Source organism: Vicugna pacos, chromosome 17 (genome assembly GCF_048564905.1).
Source record: "Vicugna pacos chromosome 17, VicPac4, whole genome shotgun sequence".
In the NCBI taxonomy this organism is placed as follows: domain Eukaryota; kingdom Metazoa; phylum Chordata; class Mammalia; order Artiodactyla; family Camelidae; genus Vicugna; species Vicugna pacos.
The window spans coordinates 16938631-16956814 of record NC_133003.1 but is presented as its reverse complement, the minus strand read 5'-3'; the positions used below and the strand labels follow the sequence as shown (position 1 = coordinate 16956814).

Sequence of the window (18184 nt, the reverse complement as noted above, 5' to 3'; positions counted from 1 at the left end):
TGTTATCCATGACTATGGGCCAGCCCTAGTATTGCCCTCCTGTTTTATTTAATGTATACCACCAAAATTGTTAAGTACTTCATAATAAAATTTTATTTTCTAATGTAATTTTATTTTCAGAGGTTTCTAGAGAAGAATTTACATTCTGGTCTGAAAACCTTCATCACACTGTATTCCTGACAAGAAATCTCCAGAAATACCCTGATTAGCCCCAGAAATCATCAGTCTTTATCCTAAATTAGACAGAATAAAATGTGTAACTAGTGCACATTTGACTGTCCTTTATGACTGGATTATTGCATTCTGTTGATTCTTATTTTGTGTTGGCTTTATTCCTTTGATCACTATGTAAGTTTTAAAAGCTAAAGCTCTTGACTATTCTTAGAAATAATCAACAGTACATATATGTAAATTTTTTAAATAAATAAATAAATAAAATGGCTACCCAAAAAAATGTCTAACTGGTATGTGGGATGAATTCACCTCACCAAATGTCATACCCTCAGACTTTCCCAGAACATTCACATATACATGGGCTCTGAGAGAATAATAGACCTCAGAAAATAATTCATTTTGGTTCCCCCAGAAGTGACCCCCTCAGAGTGAAACTGATCTGACTTTCCTTACCTGACATCAAAATGTAATGTAAGTATCTTTGACCTAATTCACTGAGATTAAAACTTATGACTAGAGCTCTTTTCTTTCCTTGTTGACTTTACACATATTCTTTTAGGCTTTATAGTTCCTTTTGTGGGAAAGATTGAAGGGCGTGTGGTAGCTAAAAGCAATTCAATCTTCCCTCACCACCCCAAGCTGGCAAACAACAATCATCAAGTCCTAAGTGGGGAGTGCTGGGGCTTCTCCCTGTGGGTGAGAGTGTCCAAGCAGAGCCTTGGTGATTAGCTGCCAGAGGATTCTACAGTGGCTGATAGCTGAAAATCAGGAGTCCTGAGGGTTGTTCCAAACCTCACAATTCTGCAAGTCTCCTTCCCATGCATGGAGCGAGACAAAGTGGATAAGTCTAACTCCTAGAGCCCCTGTCTTGGCACTTGATCAGATCCTGTGATAAAGGTTTCTCATGCAGATATTCTGTCTTCTAAACTAAGCTGTAGGTTCCCCAGAGGCAGACTGCAATGCCTTTCTTTTCCTGCTCTACTCTAAGTATACAGCCTACAACTCAATGTTTAAGAGGTATTCAATAACCACCCAGTTCTCTCATCCTTTTAATGGCATGCTTTATTTTGGGGGGGGGATGGGGGTATAATTAGGTTTATTTATTTATTTTAATTTTTTTAATGGGGTACTGGGGATTGAACCTAGGACCTTGTGCATGCTAAGTACTCTCTCTACCATTGAGCTATACCCTCCCCTGCCCCATCAAAGGCATGCTTTAAAGTTACTACTGAACACTGTATATTCAGGGACGTGGGGATACAGTTAAAACATAGTCTTTGCACAGAAGAAGCATCATAACATCTGAGTTTAGAAAGACTAACTTGTAATAAAGGCTATATCACAGCTATGGGTGTTGGCACATCCATATATCACAGAAGTTCATGAGTGACAGAAGTTCAAATGAGGAAATTGTACATTTTAGCTGGTGAGATCGATTAAGAAAGACTTGACAGATGAAATCCTTTGGACCTGGGACTCAAAGGATGAATACTGTTTTACCAGGTGAAAAGTGAATACCTAAACATTCAGATAAAGCATTCAATAACAGCAGAATACATATTCTTCTCAAGTACACATGGAGCATTCTCCAGGACAGACCATATGGTAGGCCATAAAACAAGTCTCAGTAAATTTAAAAGAACTGAAATCATACAATATGTTCTTTGACCACAGTGGAATTAAACTAAATCAACAACAGTAGGAAATTTGGGGAATTCACAATTATGCAGAAATTAAACAATACACTCCTAAATAACCAACGAGTCACAGAAGAAACCGCAAGGGAAACTATAAAATAATTTGCAATGAAAGAAAGCAAAAACAAAACATACAAAACTTATAGGATACAGTGAAACCAATGCTTAGAAGGCAATGTATAGCTGTAAATGGCTATGTTAAAAAAGAAAAAAGACCTCAATTCAATGAATTAACCTTCTACCTTAAGACCCCCAAAAAAGTAGAGCAAACTAAACCCAAAGCAAGAAGAAGGAAAGACAAAAATAAATATTAGAGAAGAAATAAATGAAAGAGATAACAAAAATACAATAGAGAAAAAAGTTTTAAGCTATTCTTCAAAAAGATCAACAAAATTGAAAATATTTTAGCTAGACTGACTAGGGAAAAAGGGAGAAGACTCAAATTACTAACAACAGGAATAAATGAAGAATTATAAAAAGGATTATAAAAAGGAAATTAAAAGGACTATAAGGGAATACTATGAAAAATTACCCAATTTGTTGTATGCCAACAAATTAGATAATTTAGATAAAATGCACAGATATCTAGAAAAATACAAACTACCAAAACTGTCTTGGAAGGAAATTAAAAAATCTGAATAGGCCTATAATAAAGAGATTGAATTAGTAATCAAACAGCTTCCCACAAAGAAAATCTGAGGGTCAGATAGCTTCATTTATGAATTCTACCAAACATTTAAAGAAGAATTACTACCAATCCTCTCAAAATCTGTCAAAAAATAGAAAATGAAGGAACACTTCCCAACTCATTCTATGAGGCCATTATTATTCTGATACCAAAACCCAACAAAGAGATTGCAAGAAAACTGCAGACCAATATCCCTTGTGGGTATAGACAAACACACACACACACACACTTCAACAAAATATTAGCAAACTAAGTCCAACAATATATTTAAAGGATTATACACCATGATTAATTAAAATTGGAATTTTTCCAGGAATGCAAGGTTGATTCAACACATAAAAATCAACCAATGTAATATACCATATAACTAGAATAAAGGACAAAAACCACATGATCATCTCAGTAGATGTAGAAAAAAGCATCTGACAAACCTTCAACATCCTATCATGGTAAAAGTATGCAAAGACATTTTTGCAAAGAAATAGCAAATGGCCAATGAGCACATAAAAATATATTCAATATTATTAGCATCAGGGAAAGGAAAATAAAAAACCACAATGAGATACCATTTTATGGCTATAATCAAAAAGATGGACCCGGGGGGTGGGAGTATAGCTCAGTGGTAGAGAGCATGCTTAGCATGCACGAGGTCCTGGGTACAATCTCCAGTACCTCCATTAAAAATAATTTTAGAAAACAAAAAACCAAAAAGATGGACAGTAATATGTGTTGGTGAGGATGTGGAGAAACTGAAATCCTCATACAGTGCTGCTGGGAATGTAAATTGGTGTAGCCCCTTTGGAAAACAATTTGGGAGTTCCTTAAAAAGTTAAACATAAAAGTTATCATATGATCCACCAAGAAAATCCTGTGTCCACAGAAAAAAACATGTACATTACTGTTCCCAATAATTTTATTCATAATAACCTAAAGTAGAAACAATCCAAATGTCCAATAACTGATGAAGGATAAACAAAACGTGGTATATACCATTGAGTGAAATAATTACTTAGCCATCAAAAAGGAATGAAACACCTAAACATGCTACAACATGGATGAATTTTGAAAGCACTGTGCTAAGTGAAAGAAACCAGATACAAAAGTTCACATATTATATGATTCCATTTTTATGAAATGTCCAGAATAGGCAAATCCATAGAGAAAGAAAATAGATTAGTGATTGCAAGGGGTGGGGGGTGGGGAGGCAGAGGGCAATAGCCCATGGACCACAAGGATTCCAGATCCCAGCTAACCAAAAGAACAAATTAGCCAGAAGTGGTCTTTAAAACTATTGGTGAACTGCGCTAAACCAACAGTCCACCCAATTTCTAGAGAATCACAATCTGCACAGTACACTTAATGCTTAGCCATCTCACTGCCTGTGATTTCCCTCTAACCAGCCATACTGCACTAGGCAACTGGCCAAGGTCATAAGCTCACCTTTTCTACAGTTATTTTAATACTCATCATTCTTGAAAAACTCTTCTGAACCTCATAAAGCAAAGTAGCAGAAGGATTTTGATGGTTTACCACTTGTCTGCTGATTCACTGAGTGAACTTGGGTCAGGCAGATAATCTTTCCTTTCTGGTTCTTCCTGAAACAGGGTAGGCAGGTTCCTGTCCCTGAGCAAAAGCACCAGCATAGAGAAGTAAAGTAATTAAGGGTCAACAATTCAGGTGAAGTGATCTGTTTGCAGAATCCATTTTTCTCTCAGAGTCATAAAAGTAATTGTCCATCCATCTCTGGCAAAGGAGGTCATTACGCTGTCCTTACTGAAATTTGAATCTAATTTAGATGTCAGCTACATTTATGAGCCCTCAATTCATCAAGCCATCAAGACAAACAGATGGTGCCTTGCACTCAGTGTGATGGCAAAATGACTTGGGAGAGCCTGGAGATCAGTCAATAAAAACCTATTTGCAATGCTGTTAAGTACAATGGGCCTCCCAGAAGAGGCACCTCATTCTCAGAGAATTAGACTATAAAAATAGCCCTAAGTCATTGTTGGGTGAGTCAGAGTTGGGGAAAGCAGAGAGGCAATCAGTATCCAAGGCAGTGGGAGAGAAGAGAGGTAGGTTCTGAAAGGGAAACTGTGACTGGTGGGTGATCAAGAGAATTAAGAAGCCACAGGAGCCCATAGCCCCTGCCCAACTCCTGAAGCCTCGGAGGCTGAAAGTTAGCCGCTGTCACTGAACTCAGGTACTCACCTCTGCAGAGAGTCTTGAGTCATTCAATCAACCAGTATTTACCATGTGCAGGACACCACCAGGTGCTGTGGGCAAAAATGTAACAGAAGTTCTGCTGCCAGGTCCTTGTAACCCAGTGTTCACGCACAACCACAGTACTCGACATCATACCACATACCAGGAACCGGCTGGGGAGCCCAAGTAGAAAAACATGTTCTCCTTTCTGGCGGAAAGAGCTGTTCATCTGTGGTAAACAGAAATCTTTTTCTTCTGGTGATCAGTTCTGCTTTTGTGTTATCTAGTTAAATGACCCTTTTCAGTTACATAGATTATACAAGATTACAAATTTTCTGATTTTTAAAACTACATAGAAGTGAGTATTAAAAAGACCAAATTCTGCCTACTATTCTCTACTAAAAGACATATAATAAATTATATGGGATATAAAATTAGATAAATTTTTAAGACAAGACGGTTGTGTTAATCCTAAATCCAACTCTTTTCAAAACAAGGGAAAGAGGCAGGGGAATTTCAGCTAGGTTAGAGAAGTTCCATGCCCACTGCCCCTCAACCTACCCCACCCCAAAGCAACTAAGAGGAAGAACAACAAGAAATTTTGAAGAACTGCAATAAATCCAAGATCCATTTTTAGTGACAATCTCACAGCTTTTTGTTGGAAAATACCATCAGTGAAAATTCTTGCATCAAGTTTAAAATTGTGCAAATGTATTTCCTGTATAAAGCTTTCCTGTGTAAACGATCCTCTCAATGTCACTGCATATGGGAATCGGGCAAATGTGGTCCAGTTTGGTCAGAGCACAGTTCTATGAGAGGGAAGGCACAGTCTCATCTCTGCCAAAGATCTGCCCAAGGCTGGCCCCTCGTTACTCAGTTATCTACCAGGATGTCACTGGCTAAGTGTGTAAAAACTAGGAGTAGCACTAGGGATTTATGCAAGTTTCATGTTGGGTTAATGGGATGGAGAGAAGTTCCACCAACTAAGTCAGGAAATTTAGGAGAAAGTGCAGGTTTGTGAGGAAGGGGTATCCAGAATAGGGGGAAGAAGAGTTAATTCAGTTCAGCTATAGATATGTAACAGAGTAACATAAAAAATGGAATTTTATCATGGCCTGGACCCTAGTCATTTCTCCCTGGGGACTGGTCTGTATGGACTACAGCTGCTTTAAAGAAGCAGTCCTTGTCAAGGTGGTAGAGGGTTGACTGTTACCTGAAAAGTGGGTTTACCTCTTGGTGGGTGTCGAGCCAAAAGACATGACCAAGCCAAAGATTGGGAGAAGGAAGGATTTATTACTTGTAACAGGAAGAACAATGGGAATCTTTCCCAAAGCAATGTCTCCCCTGAACTGTAAAACTGGGGAAGTTTTAAGCCAAGGTACATGCATATTCATGAAGGGGTTTGGGTGGTGTATGCATGCATATTCATGAAGAGATTTCAGCAGAGACCTTAGCATGGAACTGGGGCAAAAGTTAACAGAGTCTAAGCTTTAGCTGATTCAAGTCCCAAGGGTCAGAAACAGTCAACATCTTCATCCCTTGGGTTCCAGTTGATCTGGTGGTTGAGTGCTTAAAGGGGGTTTAAATTCTGCAAAACTACCAAGAACGTGCTTCAGGCTAATCTTTACCATTGAAACAGAACTGGGAGTCCTCACGACTGATTTATTATCCTTGCTATTGTTATTTCCCTTGCTTGGTAACAGTTTTGTTCTTTTGTTCCCTTTAAGGTCATTTTTACTGAGACCTGTTCAAGGGCAAGCCTTGTGGCCAGGCATACATCACAAAATGGCTTAGGCCTAAAATGGCTTCTCTCATGTCAAGTTCTCTTTCTCCAGGGACCTCCCTACCCTATCTGCTTACAGTACTGCACGTAGCAGCCTTCCATATGCTAAGACCAAGGATACTGCCTCAATGCAAAGAATATAACAAGCCACATACTGAACAGTCTTTATTTTTCCGGCTGGGTAATGCTGATAGTCCGTTTCTGATGCATTCTTTACTACCAAACGCATTCAGCTCTTGACAACAACTGGTCTGCCTGACCCCAAATCCCATTCTCTGGAAGTTAGCAAATCAGCTAATACCATTTTGATTTGTATAAATTCCCTTCTGGAATGAATATGCTGTGGTAACTGCTGCTGTCGGCCTTTGTGTTTCCAGAATCAAGGAACTTGATGTTTGCTTTACTTTCATATTCAAATCTGTCAGGCTATCAATCATTTATCTATATATTTTAGCGTGAATACCCTTTTCATTAAAAAGTATTTCCCAAAAGAAAAAATCAGAAGAGTGGCATGGTTTTACATTATGCAAACCTCCTCAATGCCTAAGAAATGACTGGATTCTTATATTTGCTTCTGCACTGTCTGTTATGATAAGTCAAGCTCTTTTACCCTAAGTCCCTGATCATCCTACTTATCTTTCAAGCCTTCCAGCTACCGCATGAGTCAAATCCTTTCTTCATTTAACATCACTGAGACCCTACCCGGGCTGCGTTCAAGGAGACACCAGCCTGAACCAGACAAAATACGTGCCTTCAAGGAGCTTAAAAGCACACCACACAACCAAGGTATGGAGTTTTTAACTTATCAGACACAGCATGAATGTTTCCCACATGTGTCTTAACTCGACTATGAGACAAAAGTTCAGAATCCTGAGCCCATGGCACTGGGCTCCTGACAGCACTTGGCAATCTGTCTCCTTTTATGGTTTATATTCAGATTCTAACTTCGTCAGCGTTATAGTCCCCAAGGTACCGTGCGTGATGCTTTGCACAAATTCGCCAGATAGTTACTGGCTACGAACAAACCAGGGTCTCTTTCTCCGTAAGTTCAGTCACAAGGGGACTGACATTTCTTCCCTCAGGTAAGTCACCTCAGTCTGAGTGAGGTCGCAGCTCTAGCGACCCCGTGCTTGCAATTAACAGCCGCCTCTCACTAGAGTGGAAGCGCCACCACAGGAGCCCGAAAGTACACGTTCCCGACGGATAAACGCCAGGACGTGGGAAGGGAGCGAGCGCCCCGTCGCCCCACCGCCAAAGGCAGGGACGCGCTCCCACCTCACCAATGCCTCCCAAGGGCCGGCCCCGCCCGCTGGAGCAAGGGACATGGCGTTCAAAGGGCTCGCCGCCACCGGGGCCTGAGGAGAAAAGGGCAAGCGTCTTCTCAAGTCCCGCGGAGCCCAAGGCCGGGGCGTGGGGGAGGGGGGGCTGACACTCCCTCAGCTGAACCGCCAACGCGAATCTCTCACCTTTGACGCGCTCCCCACGTGAGAGCCGGAGCCGCGCCCGCGCACGTCGCTCCAGCCAATCCGGAACTCGCTCAGGGACGCCCCACCCGCCGCGCACACGCACGCACCCACCAGCCGGCACCGACACACCCTCTTGCCAGCCTCCGGCTTCCGATTGGCTGAGGCCGGTCGTGGGCGGGACATAGAGAAGCCGGCAGACGGCGAGTGCGGGAGGGGGACCTGAAGCCGGTTGGTGCTTGAGAGGGCTTGTTGTAGTTGGTGAGTGGAGCTTTGGCGGGGTATTGGGAGCTGGGGGCTCCCGGGCTTGGGGTGGGAAGAAGTGAGGCCGCCCTGGGCCGGACTGAGAGCACCTTGGGAGGGTTGAGGATCGCCGGACCAGGAGTAGGAGGCAATGCTAAGGGGGCGATGTCCAGTTGGCGGGGCTTAGGCCCGACCTCGTGGTCCAGGGGAGGCTGGGGGGTCCAAAGACAAGACCTGACGCCCCGTCGAATGGGGCCATACGGAGCCTACGAGGGGCAAAGGCTTGTGGCTGGGAGGGAAGCCTCGCGGGGGTGCTGGGGCCGACTTTGGGGAGCGGGTACCCGGTAGCGTACCCGGAGCTTCTTGAGAGCGGCGCCCAGCGATGGGTGAGGAGGGATTGGGAGGAAGAGCTCTCCGACCGCGGAGTCGTGGCAAGGTCACAGGAAGAGAGGGGGAGGAAGGTTGAAGGGTTGAAGGGAGGGTTGAAGCACACGACCTTCCCGACCTCGGCTTCTTCTCGAGCCAGGAGAGTCAGAAGGCCCAGGGCCTGTATCAAGCATCTGTGACGGAACTTACGTTTCTTCCTGAAGAGTAAGCCGGCCAAGTTAGAGATTACAAAATATAGCACAGGATTAGAATTGGGAGCAGCAGAAATGATTCGGCAGGTTTATTCGCCTGTCTCTTTTGTATTACCGGTGAGAGAGGTATCTGTTTCCCTCTGGGGTAATCCCTAGGGAAGGAACCTTTGCCTCCGGAAGTACTCAGGCACGACCGGTTTGGATGAAAATTTCTGACGGATTATAGTGGTACCTGGCCCCAGCCTGACGATCGTATTTGAGTTCTGTATACCAGGGGTTCTCGTGCTTCCCTGTGCACCAGAATCACTTAAAGGGGCCTTCTTAAAATACAGATTCCTTGGGTCCTGCTCCAGACCATCTGAATCAGAATCTCCGGTATGGGGCCTTTGCCCCCATTTTAGATAAGCTGACAGACTCCGATGAAACATGAAAATTTGAAACCACTCTTGTTAGATGGTGGATCCTGTGACCTGTTACACCACCTGATGCCAGGCATCGCATCTTCCTTTGTGCCTTTTTTAGGTTCCCATTCATTTGAAAAGGTCTTCAGTAGTCTCTTGCTAAGTTTACAGACAGATTCGTGTTTTCCACGCTGGCTTTGAGTATCTGGTTATCGGTGCCTCTTTTTGTACCTGTTCAACTTTCTGACAGAGATCTGAGTCAGTTGCTGTGGGTGGGTGAGAAAACGATAATAAAAGAAAATCTAGAAGTGGTGCTAGTGAACAATTGAAATTGTTCGATGAGTTAAGCCTTGGGGAAGAAGGTTCTACTCAATTTTAGGCTTGACTGGCTTTTTTTTTTTAACAAGTCAAAGAAAGAGGGGTGGGCTTCTGTTAAGGAATGGATTTTAATATTTTTCAGATTACATGTATACCAATATTATAAGACTGATGATTTGGCAATACATTGGCAATCAAAAGAACCCTGGACTTTGTAGGGAGAGCTGGGTTCTAATCCTCTGTCAGAGATGTATTACTGTTGAGGGGTTCACATAACCCCTCATAACCCTTTTTCTATCTGTAAAATAAGGCTACTGGCATGGATTAGTCATCTGGATTGTTATTTTCAAGTTATATGATTTGCAGTTATTGACCCTGATACTTTAAAAGTTACCCATTTTCAATTTAGGTAGCTGTAAATCATGATTACTTGGAAAGTTATATGATTTGCAGTTATTGACCCTGATACTTTAAAAGTTACCCATTTTCAATTTAGGTAGCTGTAAATCATGATTACTTGGAAAACTTCTAGGTGGTCATTAGGAAGAGAATTATCAAAATCTTATATTTTGGGAGTGTTATAGATAAACACTGTTAGAATTTATAAGATCATATAAATATGATTTGAACTATATAATAACAAATAATTATGATGGGTCAGATTTTTAATATTCCTCTTTATTAATTTCATCCTGAAATGTGCATACAAGGTGTTCTGGATCAGAGACAGATTATCATTAGTCACTTAAAGCAAATGATGACTACATGGTTCCATCACACCCTGATTCTTACCCCATAGGCTACTTTCTGATCAAATGTCCTGCCCATTACAAACTTAAGGGTCTGTATCAGGGGTGAGGAATGGAGATCCAGGGATTTTCTTTTATATACAGTAGATAGCCATCCTCCTCCCTTCTGAAAGGAGGTGGAACATAAAAACTTTTGCTCCATTGACCTGTTGGACAATTACAGTGATCTAGATGTGAGAGATTAAAGGAAAAATTACCAACTTGCTTGCTTTTAAAGACAATTCCCCAAATGACATCATAGTTGAGGAAAAATTAAGGCAAAGGAAGAAAACAAGCTTTTATATCTGCAAAAGAAGGTGCTAGTTTTCAAAACTGGATTGTGGTATATCATGGTTTTGTCTCATGGTTGCAAGGATCCAAGCAAGACCTACTCAGGTTATCATTTCTTCTTTCATAGATACAATATAAGAATTAAAAAAGAAACAAGCCCTTAAGTACATATAGCTTGGCATTTTTCTTACTGATTAAACTCTACAAAAATGTGTATAATTCTTTTCACTAAATATTCCAAAATAAATTACCTGAGAATAGTTTTAGTTGTTGAAAAAATAATACTTTTAAAATTATTCAGCAAACATTTTGTGGTATACTTACCACATGCAAAGCATTGTGCCAGACAATGGACAGAGATACAAGCAGGGCAGATGTAGCCTCCTGACTTCAAAGATTCGAGCAAGAGAGTTATTGTGGAGAAAGCATGGACTCCTATGGGACTGTGAAACCAAAGTACTTAACCTAAATTTAGAGGTTCAAAGAAGACTTTCCAGAGGAGGTCTGTTAATATAAGAACCTGGAAAATGGAGGAGTTACCCAGGGAAGAGAGTATCTGAAGAAGGAAAGGGAAGAAAAGTGTTTGGCAGAGGAATCAGGTTGTGCAGTGGCTTGGAGGTTTAGACAGCCTCTGTAGGAAGTTTAACATGATTAGAATGTGGGGTTGGGGAGGGAGGTGGGAGGAGGGTTTGTGTTAAAACAAAAGTTAAGAACTTTTGCCTTTTAGAAGTTTATGATTAGTTATGAAGGGAACTAATAAACATACTGGCCTAAAACAAATACAGTATTTAATCTCTCCATCTATGCAGTTTCTTGGAGACCAGTTTCTTATTTCTCTGAAACTTCCCAAACCTACTTTAGCTTAAAGATAGCACACTCTAAGTTCAGTTGTCATTGTCTCTGTTATGCTATTGGCAAGTAATCATACTGTTATGTCTCTCCTTTTTAAAAAAAAAAAATCTAATTTGTGAACCATTATTTCAGTGTTGATATTTTATTTCTTCAAATATATAGTGAGCATCCTGAACCTTGAACTTGTTGAACCTTGTATATAATAAAGTTCAGAAAATAGAGGTTTACGCAATTAGCAGGTAATGCAGCACACAAAACAAGAAGAGGTCTAGTTCTTATCCTTGATTTCTCCTGTCTAGCTGTGTGATACTGTACAAGTCCTCTGGATTAAAGTTTTCTTCTCTGTCAGACGACAAATTGAACTCTTCCCAATGGGGATGGCGGCTTGGAGGGATGATTTCACTTTTCAAACTAGCTCTAAGCCCCACCTCTAGAGTTGGATTGTCTTTGAGGAGCTTGACTATTACCAACACCCCTTTAATAGCAAAGTGTTGAATGAGGCCTGTTATTACAGAAGGGAGTATGATGTGCCTGAAAAACCCAGAAGCTAAGATAAGATTTTGTATGAGTAGCGGGATGGACAGTGGACTTTAGAGTTTATTATAACTGACACTAATCAGAGACTTGTACACTTCCGTACTATTGTCTGACTTCCTTACTTTATCTAAGGGTAAAGTTTACAGGCTGTTCAGATCACCTCAGTGGGAAAGAAGTATGTACATAGTTACTATGACTGAGGTGAAATTGAATGTTATTACCTCATTGTGATGAAATGCCTATTAGCTTCCTGTGTAAAGGAAAATGACTGACAGGGGAGAAGGGCACCTTTGGTCTCTGTGATAATGGAAATGACTTTTTTTTTTTTTAACTGCCCCCTTACTCATACAATGATCTAGCCAGTATCTTGCCTTTTTGGGTACCACTTAAAAGGAACAGTCTTATGAAAGAAGGTATGCTTTTAGCTGCAGAACCTCATGGAAATTCTTTTTCAGGAAGATCCTTCAATCACTATGTCAAGCAACACAGATGTTTCTTTTTCTTCATATGATGAAGATGAGGGATCTAAACTTATCCGAAAAGCTAGAGAGGCACCGTTTGTCCCCATTGGTAAGTTTGACTTTGATGTTCTAATAATCAATCTGCTGTAAGCTTTAACACAATAGAAGTGTAGTCAACTTGTTCATCAAGCATTTCCTAAAAGCACTGATTTTCAAATATTTTTTCATATGTTGTTAAAATATGCTGAGGTTGGCATGATATAACTTTCATCATAGAAATTCTTCTGTGTGTATTCATACTTATTTTATTGATTCTTATTTCAGTGAATGTGTTGGGACCCTCCCTCAGCCTCAGTGATCTACTGGAAGGATTCAAAAGACAAAAAAGCTGTTATCACAGTTACAGTTTATTAAGGTCTCTGCTTATATTAACTGATCCCTTCGAGGATGGGAGTAGAACAGAGAGGAAGGGTTCCCCTGACACTCAAAGAAATTTACCTACTGGCCCCACAAACCAACATTTTAAAGATACTCTTAACTTTCTGGATCTGCTACTGCTTGCTACCAATTATGGATTTTTGGATCTGAGGCAGGAAAATTAGAAAGTCTGTATGTTAGCTAAGTAATGGTCTCAGAACATCTTTATAAAAAATCATTGATTGATGGTAAAAATCATCTTGGTTCCCTGTTCCAATGCATCTGACATACACGTGACTATTTGTTTCACAGGAATGGCAGGTTTTGCAGCAATCGTTGCATACGGATTATATAAATTGAAAAGCAGAGGAAATACTAAAATGTCCGTTCATCTGATCCACATGCGTGTGGCAGCCCAAGGCTTTGTTGTGGGAGCAATGACTCTTGGTAGGTTCCTACAGAACATTTCAAATTTGTGGTTCCAGGGGGGAGGGTATAGCTCAGTGGTTAGAGTACATGCTTAGCAAGCACAAGGTCCTGGGATCAGTTCCCAGTACCTCCATTAAAATTACTAAATAAATAAACCTAATTACCCACCCCCAAAAAACCCTACAAACAACATAAATATTAAAAAAAAAATGTGTGGTTCCCCATTAGTGGATTTCTTTGTAAATCAAACAAGGTAGATGCTTTTAGCTGATTTTAAAGCAGTTTGCAAATGTCACATATTCATTTTCATTTAAAAATTGGATTAATAGAAATAGTTCAAATAGTGACATAGTTTTACTGTCTATAATAGAATTTTACTAAGCTTTTAAAGAAAGACAATCCTAGGCATCATTGAGTTTATAATTTCTTTGAAGAGTCTAGATATACAAATAGGGTTGGTAGTAAGATCCATTATCCGGGAGAGATAGGATTGCTATTTTATTGAGTTTTTGAAGGTGGAAAAGATATTACATACTCTAATTGACTTTATAGTTCATTGACTTTATCTGGTATTATGTACCAAGAGTGATTTTTTAAGGTTGCCAGATAAATATCAATTATATTTTTAACAGTCTGAGCTGGTCATACTAGCCTTGAGCTACTTGGGAAACTATGCAAAAAGAACTTCAGAAATGTGAATTGTTTAAGAAGACAAAAGTATAAGCAGGCTGGGGTCTGATTCCCCTTGTAAATATTGTCTGCTAGCAAGAGTGCTATTTTTAGCTATTTTATGAACTGTTTATAGTTTTCTACTATTGAAGAAAGTATTTAAATTTTTAACTACCATTCTTTTTCTTTAGGTATGGGCTATTCTATGTATCAGGAATTCTGGGCAAAACGGAAACCTTAGAAGAAGAGATGCTGTCTTGGTCTTGTTGGCGGTGCTTGCTTTAGTTTGACATCTCATATTGAGGTTATATGTTTATGTTGAAAATAAATCGGTTGAGTGGGTCAGACAATAACATGGTAATTTGAACACTGGCTTCCTTTCTTGCAGGTTTGATTTGCCTGGTGACCAAGTTACTGGTGACTAGTTCACTGGCCAGGTCATTCAGGGGAGTCAGATTAGCACAAAAGAAACATGTCACTTTTAAATGCACTTGGTGGTAGTAAAATGTTCACCTTCTTAAACTCTCCTGATAAAATTAATTCTACAGAAGACAACATGCCAGTCCCAAGTACTCCCAGTTGCTGCAGAATATCACATGCTTTTGATGTAACGTCAGAATCCTGTTTACCCTAGTTAATTTAACTCTTCTGACTGCCTTGTGGACTGAGTACTCAGTTTTAAGGGCTGGCTGGTCGGTCTTAAACCTGGCCTTGCAACTGACCATATGTGTGTGTTTTTAAATCAAATGTAAAAGCTGATAACAGAGCATCCTAGTAGTAGTATTTATTTCAGAATCATACTTGTAAACAGAAGAATAATTTAATTACAGATCCCCATTTAGTTCTTTTGTAATTGCAGAATTATATTTTGCTGCTGTTATATTAGAATAATTTTTAGATGTCATCTTGAAATAGAAGTGTATTTTAAGTGCTAATGCAAAGGTAAATGAAAAATACTTATATTCTCTGTAAGAATCATAAATGTTAAACTAAGTAAATTATCTATAATGGAAGTGATTAATGATTTATAAGCAAGCTGGTTTGGTGAGACGTTATAAACCACCTTTGGTATATTACAGAAAACTTTGTTGCACTTGTGAAATTCTCTTGTCTAACCTGAATTTACATTCCATGGTGATAACATGGTAAATGTAGTGTTAATAAAGTAAGTGAACCCAGCAAATGTTTTGTATTTGTTTCAATTTGGAAAAAACATCATTCCTCAAAGTAGCACAAGCAGTTCCAAGAAAAAAGAGAGAAAATTTTGTGCCTTTCATAGGAGCCATGGTTAAAGAATATTTACCAAACAGGAGTAATAGCTAACGTTTATTGAGCATTTACTGTGTGCCACACACTGCTCTGAGCACTTTTCATGTGTTTAAGTTTCCTAACAACCCTAAGGAGTACTATGATCTTCATTTTACAGAGGAGAACACTGAGGTATGAATGGTTTCACACAGCTAGAGAAGGTTGTAGATTTGGGACTGGAACCTGGGCAGTCAAGGGGTAGATGCCAGTGGGTATTCAAGACTCAAATGTTGGCGTTTGTGAAATTAATGCTGGGTTGGCAGCAGTTATTGTAAATTAACACTGACAAAAGGGTACAGTGGTGAGTACAGATTCACCACTCCATTGATTGTATAACCTGGACCAGATCAGGGTTTTCTCAATCTCTTCCTAGTTAGAAATGAGAGATGGGACTAGTTAATTTCTATGGTCCCATCTAGTTTATAGATCAGTCTATGGGTCTATGGGGAAAGTGCTTTAAAAATGTAAGCTACTACTAGGAACTCCTCCCACCCTCCAGTAGACCTTATAGGAGATGCTTGTAGACAGTCCTAACAATTTTTTTTCATGAAGGATAAGCCTTCTTAGAAGAAGAACTTCTAAGAAGAACAAATTTGGGAACAAGTTTCAGAAAGTTTTTCTGATGGATGAGTACATTACTGATTTTGTGAAATGAATACTAACTTGAGGGAAATTGATCTATACAGATGCCAGAGGATAGATGAACAGAGTGAAATGTTGAGGTTGTAGTGAGCATTCAGTGATTGGGAGAAAATGAGTAAGGCTGCTTGCCCAAAGGAGAGTGGTAAATTATGGTGGATATGTAGGCTGGCATCAGATTATGGAAGTTCTTAAAAGTGGCTCAGATGCATGTGATACTATTTTTTATCAAATCAGACCTGGGTTCATGGTTCTGCCACTTACAAGTCGAGTAGCTGTTGTTTCCTCATCTGTAAAATGGGGGCAGTATCAGTGGCCTAGGGTTGTTGGGGAGATGAAATGTAATGGTGAAGGTAAAGGGCTTAGTGTAGTACCTGATGCACGAACAAACTCTGGTTGCTGTTACCACTGTTACTGTCAAGCTTGGGAATGTAGCAGCACAGGAGGCGCATGGGCCCTCCTCTCACAACTTACAGTCTAGCAGGGAAGGCTGGCGTTGAATCTGTGATTTCAAAACGCATGAATGCTAGGTATAGCGTCAGGAGGCTGGGAGACCTAACCTGGGGCTGGAGTCAGGGAAGGTATCCCCATACTTAAGATGATTTTTCACTGAGGGATTGCTTGGCTAACTTGCATGTTATCAGAGCCCTGGTTGTACGATGGCTTCATGCCTCTTTCCTCTACTAGTCTGTTTGATGATATGATGATCTTTTTCATCCAAAGCACCTGGCATTAGTCTCTGGCTCATGGATGTTCAATAAGTGTTTGTAGTGTCAATTAGAATAAGTAAGCTTTGTTTTTTTACATTCAGGATCTGCCGACCCCAGATAAATTACTGGCCTAGTTCTAGTTAACGAGCAACAGCGACATCTGGTGGTGAGAGTTGGAATTTGACTCCCTCGGGGAATTTATGTATCCCGGAGTCAGAATTTTGGAGTGGAGGATCCCTCCCTTGCCTCACAGATGAGGAAATGCTGCTCAGAGCTTCAGGAACTTGAAAGTTAGGCTCTGTCCCCATGTAAATCTACAGCCCTTCGTAACAAAGGCCCGAACAAAGCTGAATGAACATAAGGTACCTTAAAGTTCTCATGTGTCAAATTGTGGAACTACCAACTGTTACTTACATACTGACCCAACAGTGACTGGATTGCCACTTTCTTAGTGAGTGATTTACCTCCTGTAAATTCACGGAAGAGCCAGCACTACTCATGCATCCTGGCTTTAGCCTTCTTCCCCCTTAGTCACTGAAACGAAGCAACATAATTTGTTTCTAGCAGGACAAAAATTTCTCCCAAATTCAGTAGTGATCAATAGTTCCAGAGCAGAAGCCAGCATCCATCTGGTCCTCTCAGAGGAACCCAGGACAGGCCCCCTCTACAGTATCCTGTACGTTAATGTTAGGTCTTTTTCCCATCCCCAGTGTAACTGAAGTTAGTCAAAGAGTGACTAAAATCTTATAACATGAGGTGGAAACGCCATCATACCTTTCAGCTAAGAGCCCTCTTACCTAAACTCGGCTTGTGTGCAAGCATCCTTACCGATGTCTTCCCAACTGGCGCTCCTTTTGAGCTCACCCACTTCTGTCAGGGATTTCCCTCTCTGTCCAGAGATGTCACTCCCTGGGCTCAAACTCCTGCAAGTGTCTTTCCTTCCTGCTGTTCATGTATCACTAGGAAACCAGCCACCAGGTCCTGCCAGTTTTCATAAGCAGAGCCCTTCTTCACTCAGGTTTGTTTTTTTTCCTCTCACTGTTGCCACCACTTTCAACCTAGGCCCTTCAGGTCCTGTTCTGCCCCCTCCCTCCAGCCGAGCCACTGACACCAAAGCCCTGGGCTCACCACCGCCCACCTCGGAGACCTCTGCTCGGACTCCCTTCCTTCCTTGACTGTCCCCCTACCCCTTCCCCACTCCCAGTCAACCCAGCGCACTCCTTAAAGACCCAACCCAAATCCTACTTCTGGTAAAGCTCTGAACTTCTCTAGGCCACGGTGAACTTTGCCTTTTTTTCAAATCTTGCCATATTTGTGTTCAAAACACACCACGCATGCTCCACCATGGTAATACTTTGCTTTTATACAGTGCTTTGCTGCATATTAAATACTTTTAACACTCTTTTTTTTGTTAGTTCCTCACAAAAACTGAAGGATATATTATCCTGACTCTTTCAATGAGGAAAGCTGTAATTTACTCAAAGCCATACAATTGAAAAGTCCCAGAGCTGGGACCCAAATGCAGAACTTGAGACC

The 18184-nt window shown here is 40.6% G+C and overlaps 2 protein-coding genes across 4 annotated transcripts in view; one reads left to right on the top strand and one right to left on the bottom strand.

The window, feature by feature from the left end:
* Window positions 1–18184, bottom strand: part of ACKR2 (atypical chemokine receptor 2) — a 56321-nt gene that overhangs the window by 33504 nt on the left and 4633 nt on the right. The window contains exons 1-2 of one of the 3 annotated variants that reach the window (XM_015236362.3): window positions 8011–8067; window positions 4768–4832 (exon numbers count right to left, since the gene is read on the bottom strand). The exons of 1 other annotated variant lie outside the window; for it this stretch is intronic. The gene's annotated coding sequence lies outside the window, so the exon portion shown is untranslated. Of the gene's footprint in view, window positions 1–4767; window positions 4833–8010; window positions 8068–18184 lie in introns of those variants that run through there. One more of the 3 variants, XM_072941078.1, reaches the window with a different exon arrangement.
* Window positions 8169–15174, top strand: HIGD1A (HIG1 hypoxia inducible domain family member 1A). Its single transcript, XM_015236223.3, has 4 exons — window positions 8169–8268; window positions 12471–12585; window positions 13206–13340; window positions 14183–15174. The coding sequence occupies exons 2-4, from the start codon at window positions 12489–12491 to the stop codon at window positions 14230–14232; spliced, it is 282 nt and encodes a 93-aa protein (XP_015091709.1). The 5' UTR covers window positions 8169–8268; window positions 12471–12488; the 3' UTR covers window positions 14233–15174.

Coding starts and splice junctions, on each gene's coding strand:
- HIGD1A (XM_015236223.3), top strand. CDS start 12,489: ATGTCAAGCAACACAGATGTTTCTTTTTCTTCATATGATGAAGATGAG. Junction 12,586..13,205: donor GGCACCGTTTGTCCCCATTG/GTAAGTTTGACT, acceptor TTTGTTTCACAG/GAATGGCAGGTTTTGCAGCA. Junction 13,341..14,182: donor TGTGGGAGCAATGACTCTTG/GTAGGTTCCTAC, acceptor CTTTTTCTTTAG/GTATGGGCTATTCTATGTAT.